The 24,465-nt window shown below is 50.4% G+C and overlaps 11 protein-coding genes across 11 annotated transcripts; 2 read left to right on the top strand and 9 right to left on the bottom strand.

The window, feature by feature from the left end:
- Positions 1–947: 947 nt before the first annotated feature.
- On the top strand, positions 948–3,842 carry N7473_007886 (ankyrin; the record flags this gene model as incomplete). Its single annotated transcript, XM_057153826.1, has 3 exons — positions 948–1,714; positions 1,762–2,313; positions 2,405–3,842. The coding sequence occupies 3 exons, from the start codon at positions 948–950 to the stop codon at positions 3,840–3,842; spliced, it is 2,757 nt and encodes a 918-aa protein (XP_057008164.1).
- Positions 3,843–4,145: 303 nt separating this feature from the next.
- cox10 (protoheme IX farnesyltransferase) lies at positions 4,146–5,759 on the bottom strand (the record flags this gene model as incomplete). The annotated part of the gene is made up of 1 exon (XM_057153825.1): positions 4,146–5,759. One exon carries the CDS (start codon positions 5,757–5,759, stop codon positions 4,146–4,148), a length of 1,614 nt encoding a protein of 537 aa, XP_057008163.1.
- Positions 5,760–5,937: 178 nt separating this feature from the next.
- N7473_007884 (putative monosaccharide-P-dolichol utilization protein) lies at positions 5,938–6,893 on the top strand (the record flags this gene model as incomplete). Its single annotated transcript, XM_057153824.1, has 2 exons — positions 5,938–6,564; positions 6,630–6,893. 2 exons carry the CDS (start codon positions 5,938–5,940, stop codon positions 6,891–6,893), a joined length of 891 nt encoding a protein of 296 aa, XP_057008162.1.
- A 201-nt stretch (positions 6,894–7,094) lies between these two features.
- Positions 7,095–7,926, bottom strand: med8 (RNA polymerase II mediator complex subunit MED8; the record flags this gene model as incomplete). The annotated part of the gene is made up of 2 exons (XM_057153823.1): positions 7,095–7,731; positions 7,802–7,926. The coding sequence occupies 2 exons, from the start codon at positions 7,924–7,926 to the stop codon at positions 7,095–7,097; spliced, it is 762 nt and encodes a 253-aa protein (XP_057008161.1).
- A 614-nt stretch (positions 7,927–8,540) lies between these two features.
- N7473_007882 (BTB/POZ domain-containing protein) lies at positions 8,541–9,283 on the bottom strand (the record flags this gene model as incomplete). The annotated part of the gene is made up of 2 exons (XM_057153822.1): positions 8,541–9,153; positions 9,204–9,283. The coding sequence occupies 2 exons, from the start codon at positions 9,281–9,283 to the stop codon at positions 8,541–8,543; spliced, it is 693 nt and encodes a 230-aa protein (XP_057008160.1).
- Positions 9,284–9,713: 430 nt separating this feature from the next.
- N7473_007881 (BTB/POZ domain-containing protein) lies at positions 9,714–10,439 on the bottom strand (the record flags this gene model as incomplete). Its single annotated transcript, XM_057153821.1, has 3 exons — positions 9,714–10,031; positions 10,067–10,307; positions 10,408–10,439. The coding sequence occupies 3 exons, from the start codon at positions 10,437–10,439 to the stop codon at positions 9,714–9,716; spliced, it is 591 nt and encodes a 196-aa protein (XP_057008159.1).
- Positions 10,440–11,922: 1,483 nt separating this feature from the next.
- Positions 11,923–12,627, bottom strand: N7473_007880 (BTB/POZ domain-containing protein; the record flags this gene model as incomplete). Its single annotated transcript, XM_057153820.1, has 2 exons — positions 11,923–12,529; positions 12,584–12,627. The coding sequence occupies 2 exons, from the start codon at positions 12,625–12,627 to the stop codon at positions 11,923–11,925; spliced, it is 651 nt and encodes a 216-aa protein (XP_057008158.1).
- A 1,207-nt stretch (positions 12,628–13,834) lies between these two features.
- N7473_007879 (uncharacterized protein) lies at positions 13,835–16,026 on the bottom strand. Its single transcript, XM_057153819.1, has 3 exons — positions 15,258–16,026; positions 14,945–15,196; positions 13,835–14,882 (listed from the first exon to the last, which is right to left on the bottom strand). The coding sequence occupies exons 1-3, from the start codon at positions 15,553–15,555 to the stop codon at positions 14,224–14,226; spliced, it is 1,209 nt and encodes a 402-aa protein (XP_057008157.1). The 5' UTR covers positions 15,556–16,026; the 3' UTR covers positions 13,835–14,223.
- Positions 16,027–16,817: 791 nt separating this feature from the next.
- On the bottom strand, positions 16,818–17,717 carry N7473_007878 (uncharacterized protein; the record flags this gene model as incomplete). The annotated part of the gene is made up of 1 exon (XM_057153818.1): positions 16,818–17,717. One exon carries the CDS (start codon positions 17,715–17,717, stop codon positions 16,818–16,820), a length of 900 nt encoding a protein of 299 aa, XP_057008156.1.
- A 2,502-nt stretch (positions 17,718–20,219) lies between these two features.
- N7473_007877 (uncharacterized protein) lies at positions 20,220–21,583 on the bottom strand (the record flags this gene model as incomplete). Its single annotated transcript, XM_057153817.1, has 2 exons — positions 20,220–21,022; positions 21,580–21,583. The coding sequence occupies 2 exons, from the start codon at positions 21,581–21,583 to the stop codon at positions 20,220–20,222; spliced, it is 807 nt and encodes a 268-aa protein (XP_057008155.1).
- Positions 21,584–22,523: 940 nt separating this feature from the next.
- Positions 22,524–23,911, bottom strand: N7473_007876 (uncharacterized protein; the record flags this gene model as incomplete). The annotated part of the gene is made up of 4 exons (XM_057153816.1): positions 22,524–23,453; positions 23,508–23,651; positions 23,714–23,815; positions 23,873–23,911. 4 exons carry the CDS (start codon positions 23,909–23,911, stop codon positions 22,524–22,526), a joined length of 1,215 nt encoding a protein of 404 aa, XP_057008154.1.
- Positions 23,912–24,465: the final 554 nt, after the last annotated feature.

Below are 24,465 nucleotides of genomic sequence, written 5' to 3'. Positions count from 1 at the left end.
GTAATAACCGTATTGACCAAGAAAGCACAGGTTGACGAAGGACCTGGCAGCTCAAGATATATGCGTGCCATTAATAGCAATGCCCGTGAGAACAGCGAGAAGAACCAAATCCAAATAGCCGAGATATGCAATGCCGTCAACAGGCTTGGCTGAAATGTTTGCTTCATCGATAGCACAGAGTCACATCCAACTGGCCACATGCAAAATATCGCAGAATTTAAAAGGAACAAGACTGCATCTGCCATGAATCGAACCGTCAACCTTCGCTTCCCCTATATACTTCGCCCTATTCCTACATCGTCATCCCCGGACAGCGAAGAACATCTCCAGTTCCTAGTGTACCCTAATACAGCCCTTAAACCGTTCCAATACTGTCAAAAAGACTATCAAGAGAAAAAAAGATTAAGGTAATGGAATAGTTTAATTTGAACCTTTCTATTAATAAATGAAATTACCCAAAAAGTTGCAAAAACAATGAACTCCCCCCGCCTAGGGGTGTGCCCGGCCCTCCGTGGAGCTCGAAGCGTCAACACTGGCCCAGTACTTTTGTCTTCTTTTTTTGTTTGCCCAATCCTCCAGGGCACACCAATGGTTCACCAATTTATGGTGGATACCAACTAGGCCATCAAAGGGGGAGGGGGAAGTTGATTGTTTGACCTGGACATTGGTGATAACCTTTGCTTCCCTTTCATCTCGTCCCAGTCCCTCGTCCCCTATTTCCTTAATATTTCCCCTACTCCTGATTTTCGAACCATACATGGCCATACTGATATATACCACCGCCCTTTACCTGGGCTGGGAAAACATAACCCTCTCCCTCGATGGTGCACCTGAAAATGGATGTGGCTGTGCTAGTATACACATTGGGCGCTAGTCAACGCGGGGCATCTCAATCTGTCAGCCTCACGACGAGTTTTATCTTGTGCAAACCCACCCATCCAGGACAAATGGACCCCCTCTCCTTATCCCTCGGCATCGCAGGAATCCTGCCTCTCATCGCCACTGCAATCACCACTTCCAAGGAGTACATTGACAATGTACGCTCAGCAAGGAAGTCAATCGCGACTTTGATCAACGAACTCGAGGTGCTACAAGCCAACGTGGCCAATCTACACGAGCTATTGAAAGGCGATGCACTGAGCGATAATGCTGTGCGATTCGATAAGAGTTCGGTCCTCCAGACCTGCTCCGAGGCCTGCTCGGCAAAACTGAGGTCACTATGTCAGAAGCTGAGCCAAGAGGGAAAGGGAAAAAGAAGTCGGCTGCTGTGGCCTTTCACCGAAAAGGATTACCAGAAGACCATTCAAGAGCTACGCAATTTCTCTAGTTGGATGCAATTTGCCTTGTCGGTTGATGGCTGTCGGCTGCTATCGCGGACGTCCGACGACGTTTTGAAGTTGATGGCGGAGCAGTTGGAACAATTCAAGACTGTTCAGGCACTTGAAGCAGACACGCGGAAAATCCTCGATGTTGTTACTGACCAGAAGCGTGTTATTCAGAACAATATTGAGCGAGAAACTAGGAAGAATATCTTGGACTGGATATCTACCTCGAAGCACTATCAGAAACACAGGCTCATTCAAGCGTCGAGGGCACAGAATACTGGCACCTGGATCCTCCAAAGGGAGGAATTTATTCAATGGCAAGACGAAACATCATCGTCAAATGTTCTCGTTTGTCATGGCATTCAAGGCTCAGGCAAGACTAACCTTGCGTAAGAACTCTCCATCCTTGTTCATGGGACTCCGACTGATCTTCCAGCTCGATAATTATCGACGAACTTCTCAACACAGCCTCCAGCGAGGTCTCGCCCGTCGCATACTTCTACTTTGATCACCAGGACCAATCTTCTCAAAGTACACCTGCCGTCCTAAGTAGTATTCTCAGACAGCTTCTCGAGCAGATATCGACAATCCCCAATCCAGTCGCTGAACTGTACGAAAAGAACAGCGACAAAGGGCCAATACCACCAAACGAGTGCGAGCGGCTACTCACAGACGTTGCTTCAAGCTTAAAATGTGTATATCTTGTCTTTGATGGACTTGATGAATCAGGCCAACGAAGACCTTTTCTTCAGAGCATCCTGAATGTGGCTCGAAGTCATCATGTCCGTTTATTGGTCACCAGTCGACCGCATATACCGGACCTGAAAGATCTATTCCAGCAGCATCCAAATTTTATGATCGAGGCCCACGAAGAAGATCTCAAGACCTATATTTACCGGGAGCTCGAGCAAGGTGGGAAATACGATATCGCGGATCAAAGCTTTATGAACAGATTGGTCCGGGAACTGACCAAAGGGGCAGAGGGAATGTATGTCTTTTTATTTTCCTTTTCGAATCTCCCATTTCTATGGCCATGTTGGAGAGCCGTACGACTCTAACCAATATACAACGCAAATCAGGTTTCTTCTCCCAGTTTTGCGACTCCGCACAATACTCAAGGAGCCAACGCCGGGCCAAATGGAGGACAGACTCGCAGATCTTTCACATAGTCTCGACGATGCATTCGCAGATACCATCGCTCGCATTCAACGACTGCCCGAAAGCCGAAGCAGACTCGGACTGGACGCGCTGAGATGGTTGACCCTTACAACGGAAGCAATGACAGAATCGGAACTCAGTGATGCATTGGCCATTCACGAGAAGCAGAACGCAGTCAACGTGAAGTATCGGCCAACTACAAAGACTATCCTCGAATGCTGCCAGGGTCTCGCGACTGTCGACACGGAAGGTCGTGTACGTCTTGCACACTATGCCATTCAGGAGTACTTGACAGAGCATTCGGAAGATCTCTTTCCACGGGCGGAAGCGACAATCGCTGTGACTTGTCTTCGCTACTTTGTGTTTGAGAATTTCCAGGACGGACCGTGGACAGACAGAAGTGAAATCAAGTCAAAGATGGAGATGTATCCCTTCCTTGCCTGGGCCGCAAGGCACTGGGGACATTTTACCCAGCAGACAGAAACCGACCCAGAGGTGTGGTCTGCGTTATTCACATTCTTCTCCTCCTCTGTCGCCACGGCCGTGACGAATCAAGTGCGACAATACTCGCTGGGCCTGAGGAGAGATTACTGGATCGCGAGCGAGTGCTGGAGCTACACAGCGCTCCATCATGCGTCGCGCGAAGGGCTTGATCGGGCTGTGAATCAGCTGCTAGACAGTGGCGCTTTCAGCGTTAACGAGTTGACGGAGATGGGTGCCACACCAGTGCTTATGGCCGCTGCCGACGGACACACTCTAACAACTCGAAGTCTACTGGCCCATGGCGCTAACCCACGTCTGCGTAATTGGTACGGCGATGCGCTAGACTGTGCCATTGAGGCAGATCGAGTAGACACAATTCGTGAGCTGGTCCGCTGGGGAATGGATCCCAACGGCGTCGCGGATGACGGGCATACTTATCTCAATTCCGCGCTGGACACCGACTCGGCCGGGGCGTTTGCAACCCTTGTCGAGCTGGGGGCTGATATTGAAGCGCAGAGTGAGAAGGAGCACCATGTTCATATCTTCTTGACTGCGGCAAGATGGGGATGTGTGAAGATCGTATCGTTGATGCTAATGCGAGGATGGGCTGATATTGAGATGAGGAGTCCTAGTGGGCTCACAGCACTGCATTATGCCGCTGCGGCTGGCGAAACGACGACTGTGAAGAGACTCCTCGATGCCAGTGCTGACATAAAGGCGATGGATAAGAAGGGTCGTACAGCTCTGGAGTATGCGGAGGCTAGAGGCAACAAGACCACGGCCAGACTGTTAGTAGACGCAGGAGCCTTGCCTCGGGGTGCGAATCGAGCGAGGAATCTGGTTCTGAGAAGTGACCGACCTGCCGCAACCCATTGACAATGTACGCATTCAAGCAATAGGGAGGGACATGAAAGGAGAGTAAACATATACAAACAGGTATTGTCTTTGCACGGCTCAAAATATGGCACGTGAATATAAAGATTTCTGGTGAGATAAACCATCGAAGGCCTCGTATGGACAATGTTATACACGATAGTAAGAAACGTAAGCAGAAAACGCCACTCTAACCGCTTTATAAAACAAGACCAGAAGAAGAGAAAAGAGACGGGAGAAAATGAGTAAGAGTAGAGACCAAGGCGCCGGACCATCTAAACCCTTCTCTTAACAACCACAAAAGCCTTATGCGGTTGACAACACACTAGCCCGTTTTGATGGATGAGATGTCTTCTCTCCCTGAACAAGATCAGAATCATCCTCAGCTTCCTCTTCGTCTTCATAATATAGGTATTCATCTTCATCTTCCTCTGGCTGTCCGAAGATGTTGCGCCAGACGCCATCCCAAAGACCCTTCTTGGTGACTAGACCGCCGACAAGAAGAATTGGAAGTTGCCAAATACTAGCCCAGAAAAGGCCACGGGCGGAGCCTTGGGCACCTTGGTGTTGCCAGAATCGATAGGCCTCACGGACAAGCCAGCCGTTGGCGACGGTACTTCCAACTAAGAAGCCGTGTCCAACTACGCCGACCCACCAGAGGCCAATGGAGATGGGGAACATCAGCAAGGAGTAGCGCAGGGCAACACGGGAATTCTGGGCCGGATTCACCCAGCACAGCATCCTGTACCCCGCGGCCTTGTACTCGTCGCGGATGAGATGCGAGAGAGCATTGAAATGGGGGAACTGCCAGGCAAAGAGAATGCCAGCCAACAACCATCCACCAACGCTATCCTCGCTGAAAAGCATGTCGCGCCAAGTATCATGGCCAGTCGTTGCCGTCTGTCCTGCAGCCGCAACCCATCCCATCAATGGTGGAATACCGCCCACCACAGCACCAACCCAAGTGTTGATGACACTGATTCGCTTCAACGGGGTATAGACAAATCCATAGAGGATGATGTTCGCCGCAGAAAGGGCCGTTGTCGTGGGGTTAGTACCAACGTACAATAGCCCGAGACCAGCCACTGCAGTGCCAATGGCAAAGAGCACCGCCCCGCGGCGTGAAACGAGCCCCCGGACCAGCGGGCGATTCCGCGTGCGCGACATCAGCGCATCGTACTTGGGTTCAAGCATCATGTTTATCGTGTTGGCACTGCAGCATGATAGAAATGTCCCCGCTGTCAAGTATATGAAGGTGAGAGTAGAGGTCGAGAGGGTTGGGAGTGGGGTCATGGTCGGGTCGAGGACGAGTAGCGACGAGATTGGGTACATTCCATAGGCGGATGTTGTAGTAAGGACGATTAGGAAGGAGAGTCGGGGTTTCGTAAGAGCAAGGAAAGCGGCTAGTTTGCGGCGGATGGAGGTCGTGGGGAGAGAGGACGAGAGATTGGACAATTGCGCGGAAGCGTCAAGCGGCAAGGCTTGCTCAGCTGAGCCATTCTGTGACGCTTGTTCCTTGAGACGCTTCCTCCGTCGATGTGGCAGTTCACTCTGGCGGGCGTCTGCACCAATTGACCCAGACGATCCTTGTTCGGACGGATCGGCTGTATTGGCTGATGTATCTTTTGTGGTATTTGAGGGGCGAGGAGACGATGAATTGTCGGATGTCGTAGATGCAAAGGAAGAGATGAAGCCTCCCTTCAATCCCGTAGCATCATAAAGACGATTGGCTGAGAAGTACGTCTTATGGAAGGCGGAGGTGGCCGGGTTAGCCGCAATGCCCATTCGGCGATGCGAAGACGACCAGAAGCTCCGAGTCGCGGACAGCGGGTGCGGTCGTGACCGGAGCAGACATCGTGAGCACAGGAGCACCTCTTGAGAGGGCCCTGGTCGCAAGATGGCAGACCTTAGTGGCAGCATGGCGCGTCGAGTGGAGGTCGTCTCGAAGGAGGAAGCAAAGGAACAAAAGTGGAAAGTCGCACAATTTCCCCGGTGAGTGCACGGACCAGGTGCCGCAATTTAGTTCGTGGAATGTCAACACTAAACACATCGCAGCTTCTCCTTCTTTCTTACTCGATACTCAAACATACACACCATCATGGATATCCTCCAGAAGACCGTTGTGGACCCGCTCCAGCCACTTTTGAAGCCCATCGTCGAGGCACTCCCCCAGCCTGTTCATGATGCGATCATCTCGTTGATCACGGCACCTTGCCACGCCGCTCTGCTCCTTGACCTAAGCTTGGTGGAAGATCCGAGTTGCACATCCCTGGCTATCTCCAAGGCCCTCGGTATTGCTATTGTCGGTGCCAGTGCTATTGTCAAGGTCCCGCAGATCCTGAAGCTCATCAACTCGCGCTCGTCCGCCGGTGTTTCCTTTGTGTCCTACGCCCTCGAAACCGCCAGTCTGCTCATCACTCTGTCCTACAGTGTGCGAAACGAGTTCCCCTTCAGCACATTCGGCGAGAGCGCTCTCATCGCCATCCAGGATGTCGCGATCGGTATTCTTGTCTTGACATTTGCCGGTCGGCCCGCCGCGGCTGCTGCCTTTGTTGCTGTCGTCGCAGCTTCCGTGTATGCGCTGCTCTTCGACCAGACTCTCATTGACGGACACACCATGGCCTATCTGCAGACCGGAGCTGGGGCTCTTGGTGTTACTAGCAAATTGCCTCAAATCTACGCGATCTGGAGTGAGGGAGGCACCGGCCAGCTTAGTGCATTCGCGGTATGTTCAAAACTTACATCCCAACTACGAGGGCTCCAACTAACTCGCCTGCTTTCTGTCTATAGGTCTTCAACTACCTCTTCGGTTCCCTCTCCCGCATCTTTACCACCCTCCAAGAAGTCGAGGACAAGCTCATTCTCTATGGCTTTATCGCCGGCTTTTCTCTCAACTTGATCCTGGCCGCACAGATGGTGTACTACTGGAACAGCCCCGCGCCCAAGAAGAAGGCGCCCCGCGCAAAGATCGCGGAGAAGCCGGTCTCTGCCGAAAGCTCCGGAGCCTCACCCAGACCAGGCTCTAAGACTCCCACCACGCGACGACGGGGTTAGAGGATATATGTGTCTTTGGATTGACCATGCTTCTTTCTTTTGAAAATTCGTTATAAAACTCCTAATAATGCATTTTGGAATCCATGCAGTTTGCTTGTGGAAGCCGTGTCCCGACACGTTCATCCATGCTCTTCCGCTTAAGTAGCATGAACTCCAGTAAATCACCATAAACGCCTTGCCAATGTTGGAAATGTGTTGCCGTCACGGCATGTGTCCTGTCGTCATGTAGCGAAGAATCTTATCCAGCGGGACAACAGGCGTGACTGCATGAGGGTGGTGCGGCGCAATCTCAAACTCAAGACCACCCCCGGACTTGCGATGCACACCTACAACATCCATCTCATCTTCACCTTCGTCCTCGTCACCTTCTTCCTCATCCTCACTAGCATCGTCATCCTCCAGTTGTCTCCGTAACCCCGTCACAACATTTTGTATCCCCGCCTCGCGCTCTTCCAACGTGTAATTGCCACCCCAATTCCGTTGCAAGGCTTCCTGGTTTGCCTCGATGGGAGCCCAATTCCAAAGCTCGGATAGCTCTGACTCGCTGAGCTGTTTCGTAGTTGCGGGGCCACTTGGATTCGGTATCGTGCCAGGAAAGCCGCGTGAAGACTGGGAAGATTCAGTACCGGCAGTGCGGCCGCGCGCGACCCAGTCTTCCACTCGAGGGTCGAGCTTGGTGCGCAGGAGTTGCTGAAGCATGCTTTCTTGCGTGCGGCCGGGGTACTCGGGACCGGGGTATGCGACAATTGAGGAGAGAAGGTCACGGTGATCGGAGAGGTGATCGGTGACGCTGATGAGGTTATTTGAGATGATACTCGCTTGAGATTGGAGTGAGGACCTGAATTGGACTGTTAGTTGTTGCTTGGAGTTCATTGAGAGTAAACCAGGGCTTGGGGGGAGCTGCGCACCATGGCGGGAGGGGATCGCCCTGTTCTAAACTGGCTACTAGAGAGCCCAGAGAGCGAGTGAGTTGAACGAGGCGTTGTCGCGATTGTTCGAGTACCTTATACTCTTCTGACGTGAGGGGAGCCATGTCGGTGTCCTGGCGCGAGGGGATGTTGAAGACGGATGAATGCGCGGATCTCGGAGTCTGAGAGCTCAAGCGGGCGATAAGAGCCGAGCCAAGCTTGGAGCAACACTACACATCCCTCCCACACTACACATCAGTCGAGGCTTTTTGCGCGACACGCCCGTCATACCCATTTCAGGTGATATGTACCAAGAAAGTGTAAATCAACTTCTTCCGCATAATACATACCAGAATCTTGCAGTGGGATCAATAATTGTGAAACCCCGGCAGATGCTCGAAAGCACCTTACCAGTGACAAGCTTGAACGATGGACTAAGAAGAAACCTAGGCTATCAAGAACGATGGTTCAAAAGAACTTCAGAAAGATCTTTTGAGAGACAGAAATCTGATGCGTGTTTTAGGAGTATAGCGTGTCGTGCGAGAAATCTTAACCTATACATAAGTCACCTATACATAAGTCCAAGATAGGAACAAGGCATCGTTCGTAGAATTATGTTAGTCGGTCTTACTAAATCTAGATTAAAAAAAAATGCATAATTATTTGGTGTCATTAACGGAGAAAGTGTCTGGCTTGATTGACCCTGCAGTACCGCAACTTCTCATTCTCCTTCTTCCTCCTAGTCATACATGTAATAGTTCCAAGGGAGGAGGTTTGCGCATGAAAAAGGTCGCTTGGCCAGCGTTCGGACAGCCTCAACAAGGAAAGCATGAGGAATATCTTCCTCCCGCCCCCAGCTTGCAAGGATGTCCTTTTTAGACCACAGACAGTACATATCCACGAAAAGGCGACGAAGTGGTGCTCCTTTGTAAGTCTTGTCAAACGCGTAGTCAACGGCGCCGGGCCAAACATTCCAACGCTTCCCATCCCGAGGCTCCGTATGATACCTCTCGAAGATGCCATCGATGACTGCATTCTGGAATTCTAAGTCCAGAAGCTTATCACCGAGAATCCACGCCTTCACGTAGCTCAGATCCTCGCGCTCGGCCGATTCCTGTGATTTGGGAGGGTACATGAGGAGAGCGCCACAGTACAGCCAGTACACGTATATCTTCATCACCTCGGCCTCGTCATCCGGCATAGTGATCTTTCTCTCCTTAGATTCCTTCCACTGTGGGCCCATGGCCTTATCGAAGAATGGACAGGATTGCCGAAGCAGGGTTTCATGAACGTGAAAAACCTCCTTCTGAGGCCCGACGACGACCGCAACCGTTTCACCGGATAGGCTTTCCCTGAAGTTAGCGCATGACAAGGCGGCTCAGATGTTTGGCGAGGCACTTACTCCTTTGCTTCGTCCATGGAGACTCGAATTCTCTTAAGAGGTCTCTGAGACCCATCGCTTCCCGAAGCCTTTTCGGGCATGGCGAAAGACAGTAAGGTGGATTTGAGTGCAGAGTTGGAGGGTTGAGAGACGCTTGTTCAATGACTGAGTTTGAGTCTTGGCGCTTTGGGGATGTAGGTTGGAGAAGATGGAAGCGGGCGTGAGCGGCGAGGCGAGAAAGGATAGTGTTGGAGGAGGATGCAAAATGAGATGAAGGTTGGACGAAGATCGAAGAATAGGCAGAGAGGCTCGGGCTGGATGGATGTTGAAAGAGGAAGGCAGGCCACACAAAATGTTGAGGGTAGATTCCGCAAGCCTCTCAGCTCTCACCGTGGCTTTTACTCCTATACGTTCTAAGATTCAGATATATGGAAAGTAAACACAATATCTTGGCGCCCTTAGAGGCACACAGCTATCTAATTCACTTAATGGAAGCCACGAGATATCTTGTATTGAGTCTGTCCCGATAATTCAACCTTTGTAGTAGTAGAATGAGAACAAGGAGATAGACCACGATAACTCAAAGTAGTGAGCGGGGTTTGGTTCCTCGCCGGAGCCAATGTTCTCCATGAGGATCACGGATAGCTCATGGAGAAAATCGTGGGGGAAATCTTGGGCGTCACACTGCATGAGCCAAAATGAGTCTCCGCCTTGCCACCAAATCCAGATATCAATCAACGCAAGCCGAAGCCAAGCTCCTTTCATGGTATTTTCGTAAATATACGACACGAGATCCACCGAGTCTGGAAGGGTAGTCTCATCCTCCCCATATGCAGCTGTAAAGGTCCGCTTGAACAAGCTATCAACTGCTGCATTCCGATAACCTCGGTCCAGCAGTTTGTCCCAAGGATGTAGGCCTTGGCGATATCCATGTAATCCGATGTGGCTATGCCGTCAGCTGGAGGGAGATAAAGGTCGCCATAGTAGAGCCAGTTGACGTAGTTCTTGAAAGTCTTAGGTTTGTCGGTAGGAAACTCGAACTTCCGCTGTGTAGCCTCCGTCCAAGGTCCGCTTAATGCGATTTCGAAAAAGAAAGAAGAAGATCGGAGGAGGGCCTCATCGACACTGAAGAGCTTTTTTCAGGTCCGACCAGGATATCGAATGTACCGCCGACCAAGCTGTCGTTTTGTTAGCAGGGAAAAGAGGCACTCGAAGAATCACTTACTCTATCTGATTCGGATTTGCATTCGATGACATCCTGACTTATGGGAGTTCCTGATAGCTTGTGGGTCGGTCGTGTCAGGAGGGAGTGTGTCTGGAGATATTGAGACGATATACGTCTTAGTTGAGAGGAAACCTCAGCAAGGTAGGGCGAAGGAAGAGAAAGTCTGAAGGGCTGTCGGAGTTGAGAGAAATGCAGGTGAGCATAAGGATGAGACTGGTGTTTGCCCGACGAGGAGAGTTCGAGAGAGATTCAGAAGACGTGGCGAGAGAAGACAGCGACGGAAAAATGGTGAGGCATTAAGATGTTTGACGAGGGTATCCATGTAAATTCATCCAGCTACCAGCTAGTGCTGTGGTTCAACTGGCGGCGTCACTAGTACTTAGAGGTGTAAAAGAGAAATCTTAAGGACGTCCGGAGTCTCTAATCATTATTTATCACGAGAGACGCCTTTTTCTTGCTATCGAGACTGAAAAATACACCTGCGTTTCAGGAATTCATGTCTGGTCTCAGGACCCCCTGCAGAAATGTCTTAAGGAAGGATATTCGGGTTAGGCGTGAAGAACAAACAAGAAAGACGTGAAATGCGATAAAAGTATTCTAGCATGGGCTCAGAAGGTAGGAAGATCGAAGGTCGGTGGGATAATGTTTCTTGGGGTGTATAGGAGAGAGAGTTAAAGGATTAAGTATAGTGAACTATAAGACCAAGAAAGAAGAGATATTCTATCACCTTCGGGGTCAACCCACCACCTCACAGGCGATGACTCAAGCCTGTCAGAAATCTCTAGAAAGCACGGTCTTCAAAATTCCCTAGAATATCTATGAAGCTGCGCCGGTTATACTGCTTCAATAACCAATATATACTTTAGTATGCTTCATAAGGCATACAAGGAAAGATCAAAATGCGATCGTTCTAAGATCACTTTCCGCTGAGTTCACATATATCATATTCATAATGTATGTTGTCTCGGTAGAAATAACTGTAGTAAATACCTGAAACAAATAAAAATTCTTCTCTAAGAATTAGAACAGTTGTATTCATGCAAGAATAAATATCAGGTAGCTTCATCTTCGTAAGGTAATACCTGGTGGTATTTTCCGCTCCAACCTTTTCAGCCCTTTCCTAAAGAAAACCCTCTTCATCATGAGCCGATAGTAAAACAAAGGATCTTGATCAATCCTCAACCAGGGCAATCATACTTCTCATTTGATACACAAATGTTAAACACTTACTAGGAACCCATAACTATTTTGCCTTCAAAATTGCGGACCGACTTCATAAGTAAAGACTGCATTCAAATGTAAGACTGCCGAACTCCTCTTCGTAGCAACATAACAAGAACTGACCCAGCTCAGGATCCATGGCCAGCCTCCAAGACAAATAAACTATTACTCAAGGTCATTGTGCAACACATCGTCCATTTATCAAGTGTATTGAAGTCTAACCGGGTTCGTGGGCATATCCTCGAGCTGTCCCAGTTTCTCCCATCAGCTCTGGACACCGTGGCTCTGCCTTTGTCAGTTGGCGTAATAATTCGCCAACGTGAGGTCTTCAGGAGGGCCATGATTCCTCTGGTACGCAAGACCAGTAGCGACATCGTGGAGGAAGGCTTTTGTGTAGCTTTCCGTCTTGTCGTCGATCCATTCACAGCATTGGTCATGGACACAGATATCCACAAGTAGGCGACGTAGTGGTGACCGCTCACTGGTATTTTTGTATGCGTATGTCGTCGGAGAGGCGCCAGGACCAAAACTCATTCCATCTTCTGGATCTCTGCTCATATATCTCTCCCAAATAGCATCAATAATCGCGTTCTGAAAATTGACGTCCAGTAATCTGTTGCCGAGCACATAGGTCTTTACAAGAAAAAGGTATCCATCGTCGAAATGACCACTCAACTCCCGGTCCGGGACTGAAATGGTATTACGGTAGAGCCAGTGGATATACGCTTTGAAGATATCGGGGTCCTCCTTCCCCAAAGACACTCGCCGCCTTGATAATTCTTTGCTTGGCTTCGTCAAGACATTTTCAAAGAAGGTAGAGGAGTTGCGGATCAACCTTTCATGCACGGTCAACGGCTCTTGGCCAGTCCCGACAAGCACCGTTATCAGGCCCCCGGAGAAGCTAAACCCCGTCTATGTGAGATCTTATATCTTGATGTGATACCGAACGACTTACTCCTTGGGTTCTGTGTCACTAACGATGACCTGTTGAGCAGACATGTCTATGATCCAACTTCCAAGAGTCGTTTAGTGTCCACGACTAGAAGAGCGTAAGCTTTGGGAATGTAATGATCATCAGAGACACGAAGGGACTGGACCCGTTAGAGTATGAACTAGGCCTTGATAGAAAGCGGTAGTTGTGAATAGCGGCGAGAGAAAAGACTTTATGTTAAGAACGGCGAGAAGAGCTAGTGAAAGAATAAAGAAAGTTGAGGAACGCTGAATTGCCATTCATAGCTGCAATCTGGTAGATTCCTCTCTGGAGCCAGTTTGTAGGTGGGAATAGATTGACTCTAGGGATGGAAGTTACCTCCTTGACGTACACACTAATCAATGTCTTCCCGACGGTATAGTCCTTCAGAGCAAGTTCACATTGCCTCTAGCTTCCGCAATCATTATGGAAGTTCCCTCGAGTATCCTCAGCGCTCCAAGCAGGCGGCATGTTCATGATTGTTCTATGGCTTCTTTCCGTTTCAAGGAAGGGTGCGTATACTCAGCAGCAAAGGTATGCTTACCTACTATCAATCAATATGGCAAAAATTCTTTCTACGCAGACCTTCGAATGGAAAACGCATCTATCCCTGGTCGAGAGTCACATCAGTCTAGATGGAGCCTACAATCCCTATCAAGATCAATAACTCGTCCCCTTTGCACGGCGAAATAGAGACATGCCAGTCTAAAGTTCCTCGCCTCTTCACGCCCATAAGATGAACCCCTCCCCATGAAATGAGCCAATATGTACAGACACAATCCCCCTCCCTCCTCCCTCAACAACCAAAACAGCCACACCCCCAACAAGCACTACTACCACCCTCATAAACTCCCCCAAAACCTCCACACCCATCCCGCCCCCAAAAATAACCCTCTCATCTCCGATTCTCCACGAGTTAAATCACCACCCTGAACCCTTAGACCCCTCCGATCTTTCCTTGGCAGTGCTTACTGAAACGGGGCACACCCGGCAGCCAAGCCAATCGCAAGCCTGCCCGATGCTGGAGTCTCTTATCCCACGAGTAAAGATAGCCGATCTGGGCGGGGGGGATTGTGGGTTATTTTAAGATTTGGTCTATCTAGATGATCTATTCTTGGCTCTGGGGCATGATTTATGTTCGGGAGTGAGAAATGAGGGGGAATGGGAGGGAGGAGGTTGGGATAAATAGTTTCGTGTTGCCGCCCAGTATTGCGGTGGGAGTAGTTTAGTTTTCGTTGTGGTTTTCCATTCTACTTGATTACTGTCGACTACTCCATGGCAAAGGGGATGATGATGGTCTTGAAGACAAGTATTCGATTCGACTCTCTCTCGCTGAACGATTCAAAAAGGAATGAAGAATATGGTATCGCAACGTGGAGGGGATATAACAGTAGTCCACTCAAGGAGATCAAACCAGACAACGCCAACGCCGTCAGACGTGATTGGTAAGTACAACACTTCCCAAACAGTTCAGAGCCATCCCATAAAATCATAACATTAGGTGTGGCATGGTATCAACAATTCAACATGTGCGACAAGCCTGCTCTAGAACAAACTCGCTAACCAAAGACGCACAGAACACTTTACTTTTCACCGTCTATCCGGGAAACAGAAACAGCTCTCCATCACAGAGGGTGTTTATTATCCGGCTCAAAGTCGCCGTGACCCATATGCGGTGAAACATACGGCGCAGGCGGCGGCGGTGACTGCGTGATCTCATCCGAGTATGGATCTTTGCGATCCGGCTCGAATCCATACCCGCCCATTTGTGGCGTGGCATGGTAGTTTGACGGAGACGTCTCCGTCAGTTCGTACGAGTACGTATTCTTGGAATAATCATTCCCGTACCCGGTCGGATGGGTTTGACCGTGGTTATCGGTGAACCCAAAGCCGGGGCCGTACCCGGGATCATAAGTGCCATATCCAGCAGCGTGCATTTGCTGAGGAGAGCCCCAGCCACCCTGGACCTGTTGGGGTGTGCTGATTGAGGTATCATTCCAGCGGGCGTACAGATGATCATGGTAGCGACCGCGACCGACGCTCTTGCGCCGCCAGCGGATGAAGAAGAAACAGCAGACGCCCAGGCTGCAGAGGATGATTATGAAGCCCACGATCGGCACGGCGATGACAACGCCTAGGTTTACGCCGGACCCGGTGGAGGTGGGAGTGGGGAGGGACATGCTCGAGGGGAGGAGGGTCTCGGTGAAAATGCGTGATGGGGCAATGTCAAAGGGAAAGCCTATAGTGGCTTTGTAATGGCAATTATACCGGATGGATTCGAGGACTGGTCATTCGAGGTGGTCAGTTTTTGTTGCTCTGCTAATGGGACAAAAGCGGCATACTTACAGTTCGCCATGTACACCTGCGGATTGACTTGCCGGTAGGTCAGGTTATAGCAGAACTCGCAATCATTGATGACATTGTCGGCAAAGCCAGTTGCCGAGCACCAGTCATTGAAGTTGTTCGCGCTGGGAGTGGTGAGATCGACTTCCACGGCGCTTTCAATGCTGCCGCAGCCAACAGTGCATGGAGTGGAGATATTCGCTGCGGACGCCGGAAATCCGAATACACACGTTGTAAATGCGTATCGCAGGTTATCTTTGATCGCGCTTCATTAGCCATCTGCACAAACATCGCGGGCTCATTGCGATTGACTCACAGAGACCCCAGTTTACATCCGTCTCGCCGCTCAGCCGATCTACATACGTGCTTTTCAACTGGCAGGTGACGCAGTCCTCAAAGGTCTTTCCCTTGGTCTCGTCATAGTGATTGTCTAGACAGACAATTTCCGACGCAGTTGTGTTGGTGGATACTTTATTGCAGATACTCGCACATGGCGATCCTCCCGTCGTCTTCAATCCAAGGGCACCCGGTACAGGATTGCTGATGAGGGCCGTAAGCAGCGCAATCGCCAGCTTTCCAGGCGATCGCAGATTATAGCCCCACGACCCAGTCATTATGGATGAGACGTGGGCGCAATGTACACTCGACAACGTTTGCTTCTATCTGCGACAGACAAGACCAGGATGGAAATGGTGAGGGGCAGATGAAGGATTGAGGCCTAGCGCCGGGAGATGGCGATCAAGCTCTCATGGGAACAAGAAACGAGGTTCAATGCAGGATCGGACAGGAACAACGCAGGAGGCAAGAGCAGTTCGTGAGGGCAAAGCTTCTTTTTTCAGTGTCCAGCAGCTCTCGCTCTCTCTCCCCAGCGGCCGTCACCGGGTGGGATGCTCGAGGTGGAGAGGGTTACCGTCAAGGAAGAAAGTACGGGCGCTGTGAGTAGCGCGAGGAAAATATGCAGATGAGGAGACGAATGGCACCTTCAGCGCTTTAGCTACTTTGGGGAGGGGAGAGGGGGGAGAAATGTGAAAAGTCCCTGTCGAATCAAGCAGCGACCTGCCAGGGTGATAGGGGTGGGCGCTTACAGCTCCTCGGCGAGAGGCTGGTTGATGAGCCACTAGCCATAAGGTAATGGTTGGTGGAGGGTGCAGGATCGCACATCCTGGCTTGCAGGTGGATCTCCCCGAGACGTGACGAGTGTGATGGGAGTTGGAGGGTGATTGGTGATAGGCGGTTGTGATTGTGACTCGGTGTGCATAAATCTGCACGGACCGGGCGGGTGTTCGCTGTTAGCTTGTTAGCCCTGTTAGTCCCGCAGGTTTTGCCCAGTGGCATTAGTCCCTGCTAGACTGTTTTTGAGGCGGATAGTGGGTTACGGTGGTGTTCTTTGTGGTGATATTGATTTGGAATGAGGAAGGTAGGTTAAAGTACCAAACCCCGTAGATCTCGAGGCAAGTTGGCTGGTGCAGTACAAAGTACTACAAAGTGCTACATTGCGTATAGTTCGCAGAGTGGAGACTGGCGAGTCAACAAGAGCAAAAGTGGAGAACACCAAGCGGCGCCAACACCGACCTTACCACGGAACGTTGGTTTCTGGCCTGTCTGCCTGAATAAATTGAATAGCCAACAGCTATGAGATAAAAAAGTATTGAGTTTAATAACAGGCACTGAATGCAGGGAATTAACACCAGATGATTGGGGGGAGATATAGTGCTGTCCAAAAAGAAGACATTGACACTCGGTGTCCAGATAACAAGACCAAACTCAAACTACGAAATTCAAAGCGGACCGCCCAAGTACAAGAAAAACAATCTCTAGGTCGCCAATGAAACAAGAAAATAACGTGCACAAAAGAAAAAAGGTCATCCATGGTTCATCACCCGTAGAGTTCATCATAGGACGGGACCATCTCCTGCCGAGCCTGCGGCTCGGGCTCCCGATGCCTCGGACGGGGAGCAGATCGTTTTTCGTGTGCAGGATGGCTAATGGTAAATGCAAATCGCGGCGTATCAGGTGGAAGAGATGGTGCCGATACTGACGAAGCAGCAGTATAGCTGGTCCGTCGAGAGCTAGCTGTCCCCGCGATAGAAGAAGATGGCTCGGTCGAGGAACTTTGTCCACTGAAGCGGCGCATACGTTGGGTGACGGACAGCGGGGGTGATTTGGAGGCGCGGTCAAAATAAGGGTCTTGGTCCTCTCGTGGGGAATACCGTAGCGGGTCTCCCGTCAGCGGGTTGCGGAAGATCAGTCCTCCACTTGGGTCTCCCAAGGTATCTCGTTCTTCGTCGTCGTCGTCGTCGTCGTCGTCGTCGTCTTCATCGCATGAGTCATCCGGAGGTGTGTGTCCATTTGTGCTGCCCATTTCGTGGGCAGTTCCATCGATGCCGAGCCCTTTGACTGGAGCTCTTTGTATTTTGTCAGCCCGGTGCCGTATATTTTCGTTGAAGTATCCTTTGGGAATAGTGGAGGCTGATTGAGCATGGTCCTCTCGTGTATTGAAGCTTTGATAGCCCGAGTCACTCGATGCGCCCGGATTTTGGGATGGAGTTGACTCCAAGGGCACAACCTGCCGTGTCTCTTGTGTCTGTATATTGCGAGGTGATCCCATCGTAGCATTCGCAACGAAGCCAGATGGTTGATCCCACTGATTCCAGGATCCTTCATTTGGATAGCTGATGGACGGATCGCCCCAACGGGTATCCAGCTCAGATGAAAGCCTGCGCTTCCTCCTAAATTTCTTCATAATGTTCACCATGGCCCTGAATGGGTTGATCATCGAAAGAAGCCCAAAAGCACAAGCGGCTTTTTGGCGACTCCGTTCTGATCTTCGAGTCGAAGTATGATGGTTCACTGGGAGGAATGGTCACTCCCTAATCCGGTGCTCATCTCAAGGTTAATCCAACTCCCGAAGATCCTCAACAGTCGCGGCTCAAATGTGGCAGACCCAAATCAGTGCCAAGAGGAAGGAAGATATACAAACAGAACGGGACTCAACGAGGTCGCGCACGCATGAGTTGTCGTTATATCAATAAAGTCCAAGACCGTGAAGAGAGACTATGCCCCCACTGCATGTCTGTACATTCATCAAGAAAGGGAAAAGATCTTCTGGAAGGGCTTCACAGGTGAAGTTGGAAATTGGAAAAAAAAACCAAACCGCAAACGATGAGGCCGACTCGAGTTGGGGGCCCGACACTATGGGTCAACCCCTCTGGCGGTGGCCCCGGGGGACGCCACTTGGGTTGAAGACGATGCGAGTCCAGCACAGTCAACAGCGCTTCAGCAAATAGCAAGCAGCAAGCAGCAAGCAAGCAGGGACAAAGTATCGATTTGCAAGCGCGAAACCTTTTGACAGGATGAGAAAGCCCAGCGAGCGGCCAGGTTGGATTGGAGTGGGATTCTCCGAGGAGTGCAGGTGTTGGCTACGCCCTTGCAAGAACTAAGAGGGGTAAATTTTCAACTACAATAACTCAAGGTGAAAAAGACGAGGGAAATGGGAAAAGAAAGAAAAACTTACGGGGGCCAAAAGGTACGGGTGGTACATGCAGCATAACCCCCCTCTTAGCACACACACACCCTGGTCTGGTTCTCCCGGTTCGTGTGAGCATGGGGGCGTGGAGGGAAGTCAGTTGCAGCTTTTGCGGCGCAGGACTTGCAGTTGACATGACCGAGATGATGGCGAGTCAGGCATAGGTTGCACATAATATCGATGCACCATCGTCCGCCGTCGTCTTGGCATGGCGCTTGTTCTGGGATCTGCGCCTGTGTACAACCGGGGCGGGAAAGACCTGAATGGGGAACTCGGGCAGAGGATAGACAGACTACTTACGGATAATCCTGTGGATCTATCAAGAAAAAGAAAAAGGATTGGCCGTTATTGGCCGTTATTGGCCCTGTAACCCTCCCCTGTTGGTGCAACCACAATCTGATGGAGCCCTGTCAACTCGTCAACTAGGGAGGCTCCTCTGTCCCCGCCTGACCCTCCCAATGTCACTTTTTTTCGTTTTCTGTCCGCATGGAGGCTCTCGTCTCTGGTAGGCGCATCCAGGAAAAAATCCACTAGGAAGCAGCAGGCAGGGATCATGAAAAGAGGGGGTGGACGAGGGCCCCATCGTCAAAGTTGACAAAAAGGGTACGCTGTTTCACTATGACGCATTCCGATCCCTGCATCCGCGAGTGGAGATCCTGATGGAGTTGAGGATACCGCGTATGCAGCGAGGACAACGAGTAATGCCAGTATGGGAGAAGATTCGAGTAGAACCCTGATGATGGGGTTTTACGCCTTGAAGGGGGGATCAGACCGTCAGAGAGCCTTGGGGGTGGACTGAAATGTGGGTTGATTTGATCATGGACCTTGGTTCCGAAGACAACAAGGTTGATCGTCCCGTTGACCCTCGTGGCGGGAGTACATCATGCCCCGAGCTTATCTGTAGGCGCCAGCCAGGAAGTGTACATCCAGTGAGTACTCTAGTATGTACTGTAGCAGAAACAGAAGGAGAAGAGGTGGGGATCACATCAGAAGAGAAAAGCGGGGCGAGGCATTCTGCGAGTCTGTGAGTAGCGCAGCCACCAAATCCACCGGCCGCTGAATAATGAGAATCATTGGGGCCGTAATTGCTTCGATCAGTGGGACTGGAGGAGGTGTTGGAAAATGGAGAGAAGTGTTGGCCGCGCAAGATCGACGGCGCGGGGGAGGGCACAGGCCAGTTCACAGGCGCCCTCGCTATCACTTCCGTTGGCTTCAATGGCTTCAAGTCACTCCGCTACGATGGAGTCGGTGATTTGTCATGAAAAGATTCCCGTAACTTAGACAGTCCAAACCGTTGTGACTTCTCATCCGAAGCTCTGTCTCACTGAACAAGCGCGGAAATCGTTCGGAGATCGAGGGGGAAAAACTATAACTAAAGTTTAGCAGGTACATACGAGTTACATCGCGTTGACTCTATTCTGCGTCTATAAGAGAATCCTTCGGAATATTTCAAATTCATTCTTAATTTTCCTGTCCAGTCAGGCGAACGTGATTCAAAAGTCCTAATCAACTAGTTAATTAATCCAATATCCAAGATAACACCATGCGCCGCGCTGTTCATCACATTCATAAAAGGAACTCGAAAGCTGTTGCCAAGCTCGATCCTCATCCTTTCAAGGATCAATAAGAAAAAAAAATAGATAACCGAAAATCCAGAGAAGAAGGGAAAAGGAAAAAGAAAAAAATTGATCACCACAATTATTCCAACCATCTTTTTCTCTTTTTCCCCCTTCCCATTCCCCCCCATCCCCTTTAGCCGCTAAAGTTGGTAATAAGCCGTGAAAGCACCGGTTTAGGCCGTCGTGGCCCGCGACTACTCCCCTGCCCATCACCCGCAGGCATTGGTTCAGAGATACTCCGCTCCCTCCCATCCCCCGATCTGGACACGCGCTGGTCGGCCGAGTCGCCGGAAGTAAAAGGCATGATAGACTGAGTTCGAGCGTGCGCGGCCAATCTCCGCTGGGGCATTGGTGGTGCGGAGGTTAAGTCCGGGGCTGCTGCGGGCGGCTGGTAGTAGATCGACGAGGGCCGCGCATCATTATAGTGTACCTCGCTCAGACGGGATGTCTGGCCCCTGGCATTAGGCCAGTGGAAGGCAAATCGATCGGCTGTTGGTGTCAGGGATGGTCGGATGGGTTGGTACTTGGATGGGTCGTAGGTTGGTAGGGCCGGGTATCGAGGCACATCAAAGGATGCTCTTGGGCGCTGCTGTTGCTGCGGCTGCGGGATCTGATTGCCATACTGGTATGATTTTTGTTGTTGGCTATATTGTCCATGGTGATTGGTATGGCTGCCAGACTGCTGGTGGGGATAGTAGTGACCCCCATGCCCATAGGCATTATTATGCTGGCCCGAGTGGGCCTGGCGACTGTAGTCCGGAGCAAAGGAGGATAGTGGCCGGGGATACGCAGAGCGGGGCCCATTCAGCGGTTCATAAAAGTCGGATTTGTACGCCGGAGGCACTTGTAATTGCGCTAGTTGCTCGGCTTGCTGGGACTGTTGCTTTCGCTTCGCTCTCTCTTTGCGAGAGAAGAGGTGTAAAAGACCGCCCGTCACTGTGGGGTTGCGATGGGTTAGCGTGCGTGATTCACTCTTGTACCTTGACTGCCCCGATGCACCGATGCACCCCTGGCCGCTAGATACTCCGCAAGCGAACCTACTGGCAAGGATTTGAGATGCTTGGAGCCACCACGCCAATTAGAGTCTTTCTAGAGGAGGCGTTGGTCGGCAGATCGTGTGATGAGAGTCGGAACTTCTCTCATATCCTGGTCCGTTGGCGAGAAGCGACAGAAAAACAATAAACAATAAAATCCGCCAAAAATGAAGCTAGTGACCAGTTCAATGCAGATGGCAGTCACAATCAACTACCAGGGGTCAGTCGATTTGGTGGATATTGGGGAATCAAGTCAATCCAGAGGGCGCAACAAATTAATACGAAATCGAATCCCCATGCCCACCAGAACTGGCGTTGGGCCCCAATATAGTCGACCAAGAAGGTTGAACCCCAAAAACCCTTCACACAGAGACGAAAGGCAGAATATCAGATTGAAGTGCACCTCTAAGCCTTATAAGCCTTGTAAGCCTACAAGGCTCTCTCGGTAGAGCCGCCTACCCATCAAGCGCGAAGCTTTGATCCTGACACAGGGACCCTGTTTCAGGTGAGATATTTTGAGACGAGTCCACTAACCCCGCCCAAAACGGGGCAAAGATAGCAAAGTTAGCCAAGTTAGCCGGGAATTTGAGGTAAAGATAGTATCAATTCAATCTGATTAACAGACTATAGATAGTATCGTGAAAGCCTCAAAAGGGCCCATAATGCACCATAATTAGCCCACAATTCGTCCTAATGGGGTGCCAGCTCATCGCTTCGCAGTTTGCCTGCATTACGCTAATTTGACTAGTCCTCGGCCCAGACCTCCTCAAGTCCTCAGAGGATTGAAGAAGGGAAAAAGCAAAAAGCGCCCAAACTGCAGCGGGTCAAATCACATCCATGCACCTCGTAGAACCAACACTCCGAAGGCGCTCTGAGTGGTTGGCTGTAAGCGCCTTTGAGGAACGGGCAAATCATGGAATTTGTAGAAACCAACACCAACACCAACACAAGACTTAGTTACTAACTCTTGGGTGTCCATGCTTTGACGAGCATACTAGCTACTCCCTTTCAATCTAAATTGCAGGAGAGATCGGCAATCAACAATGTTTGGCTTGTCTCTATACTTGACTCTGATTGGAAAGGGACTATGAAGTAGTATAGACAAAGTATATGGAAGGATAATTGTATGACATGGCATACTGCAGCATCCACTAGGTAGTAATTCCTGTTTTCATACATCAGAAGAATAGAGAGCGATTCTCGCATACAGATTCGAAGCACTTCATATTCCCACTGTCTGATACCATCTATGCCACTCCAACAAGCCACAAACAAAACAAGAACCAAGCCAAGACGGCACTCACTCCCTGGCACACCAAAGCCACGCACTCATCAGCGCATTTTCCCTCCATAACCCCAGTCATACAGTTAAATTCAAACCCCCCAGCCCATCCACCCATCCTCTACTCCGCATACGCGCGGTAAACAGCCAATCCCTTCTCCGTCCCAAAATCCAGCGCAACTCCCTGCCCAACAAAGAAAACAAACCCCTCCTTCACCTCCACAGTCCTATCCCCCGGAACCTTCATCTCCCCACACCCCTTAGTAACAATCAACAAACTTGGACCCAAAATTGCCTTATGCGTCTCCGTCTCGCCCGCCCCCAGCGTCGTAACAAGCACCGAAAACTCACTAATCGGCGGCGCATACACATCCGTCCGACCCTGCACGCCTTTATCACTCTTGCGTCGGGGTAAAAGTGCCCCCTGGGCATCATGGGGAACGAATGTGAGCGCTTGTCCGAATAGCTCGACGCTGTCGCGCTGTGCGACGGGACAGAAGCCGGTGTTTATGACGTTGTCGGAGCGGGCCATGCATTCGACTATGTCGCCTTCCAGGTAGGCGTGGATACCATCTGCGGGGACGAAGACGGAGTCTCCTGGGCCGAGGGTGAGATAGTTCATTAACAGTGCGGCGACGAGGTTGCCATTGTCTGTGTCGGTGTATTGCTTGCTAAGTCGGTCCAGGAGTCCAGGGATGTATGGCTCAGAACCGAATTGCGACTCTGGGAGGCTTTGTAGCTCTTTGATTGTCGTGGATACTTCGGTTGGAGGAGCACTGAGTAGAGACATGCATACTTTTCGTAGGGTTTCATCGTCAAAGGTGGTGCGTGAATTAGGCACGAATTGCTCTAGAGGTTTGAGTTTGAAGAGAGCTTGGATGTCCTTCAGTGGTTTCCAGCCGGCGAAGAGCTCGAACTTGGAGAGGGCGACGGCGATTTCGGGCTTGTGGTTGTTGTCGCCGTATTTCTTTGGGTCTTCCTTGTGCAACCTTTCCGCGAGTTTCAGGTCTGGATGGATCTGGAGGGGGAGTGCTTTGGAGAACGAGAGGATCTAGATAGATTTTTTCAGTCCGAGAACAATCTGTTTACAATTGTATGATCTTACCTTGGGCAAAAATGGAATCTCAGGTCCGAATCGATCCAGGACTGACTTGCCCACGAACTGCGGGTTCTTCTTGATGTAATCACCCAGTTGTTCACCCGTAGACAAGAGGTAAGATGGATTCGACGGATACGTACCCATCCACATCTTGTACAACGGGCTGTTAGTTCTCTCATTATATCTTGGAGCTGGGGGCGGCGAAAATATACCTCGGAGTAGTGCTTGGACTCGTCGATTCCAGGATTTCCCGGCGTTTTGGACCATAATTGAGCCACAATTGAGTTTTTTCCTTTCTTTCCCCAGTCGTCATTCTGTAGAAAGAGAATGAGCATCAAATCAAATCCAATCTTCGACTCGAGTATACACACCTTCACACCGCACTTCAGCTGGACTACCGCGTCGGCCATGGCAAATGTCAAAGCAATCGATCTATAATGACGGCGAATGGAATGAGATAAGTAGCGGCTGATGAGAGCAACAGAGATTTTTCAATTGAGATTATTTATGTTGTAGAATACAAAGAAAGGGAACAAATTTTAGAAATCCATCTTTAATAGACCCCATCCATGCCGTCATCGTGAGCAAGGTCCTGTTGGACCTTTCCGACCCAGAGGCGGTGGGAACAAGAAAAGACTCCTTGTTTGACAAAGCTATCAGCACATCAATGGAGTTACAGCCCACCAATTGAATTTCTCATTCGCAAGGCGGATTATTGAGCACTGCAGTCCTTACGATCAAGCTTGGGGGGTCCAGACATGCACCTGGGGCTGTGAATCAGACTGACGTCAACCGCCAAGAATGAGGTGTTCGCATTCCACCACGTCTGACAGGCTTCCAGCGGAAGGGAGTATCCGACGGAGTCAGGTTTAATCTCTTATCTTATCTACAGTTCAAGAAGTAAATTCCATTCCAGGGAAAGAGATAATATTTGGTGCAGTCTGTAGTAGATAGTATGTTGTAA

This window comes from Penicillium subrubescens (genome assembly GCF_028828155.1).
Source record: "Penicillium subrubescens strain IBT 31985 chromosome Unknown utg000005l_segment0_segment0, whole genome shotgun sequence".
In the NCBI taxonomy this organism is placed as follows: Eukaryota; Fungi; Ascomycota; class Eurotiomycetes; order Eurotiales; family Aspergillaceae; genus Penicillium; species Penicillium subrubescens.
The sequence above is the reverse complement of the archived record's forward strand: the minus strand, read 5'-3'. Positions and strand labels throughout refer to the sequence as shown.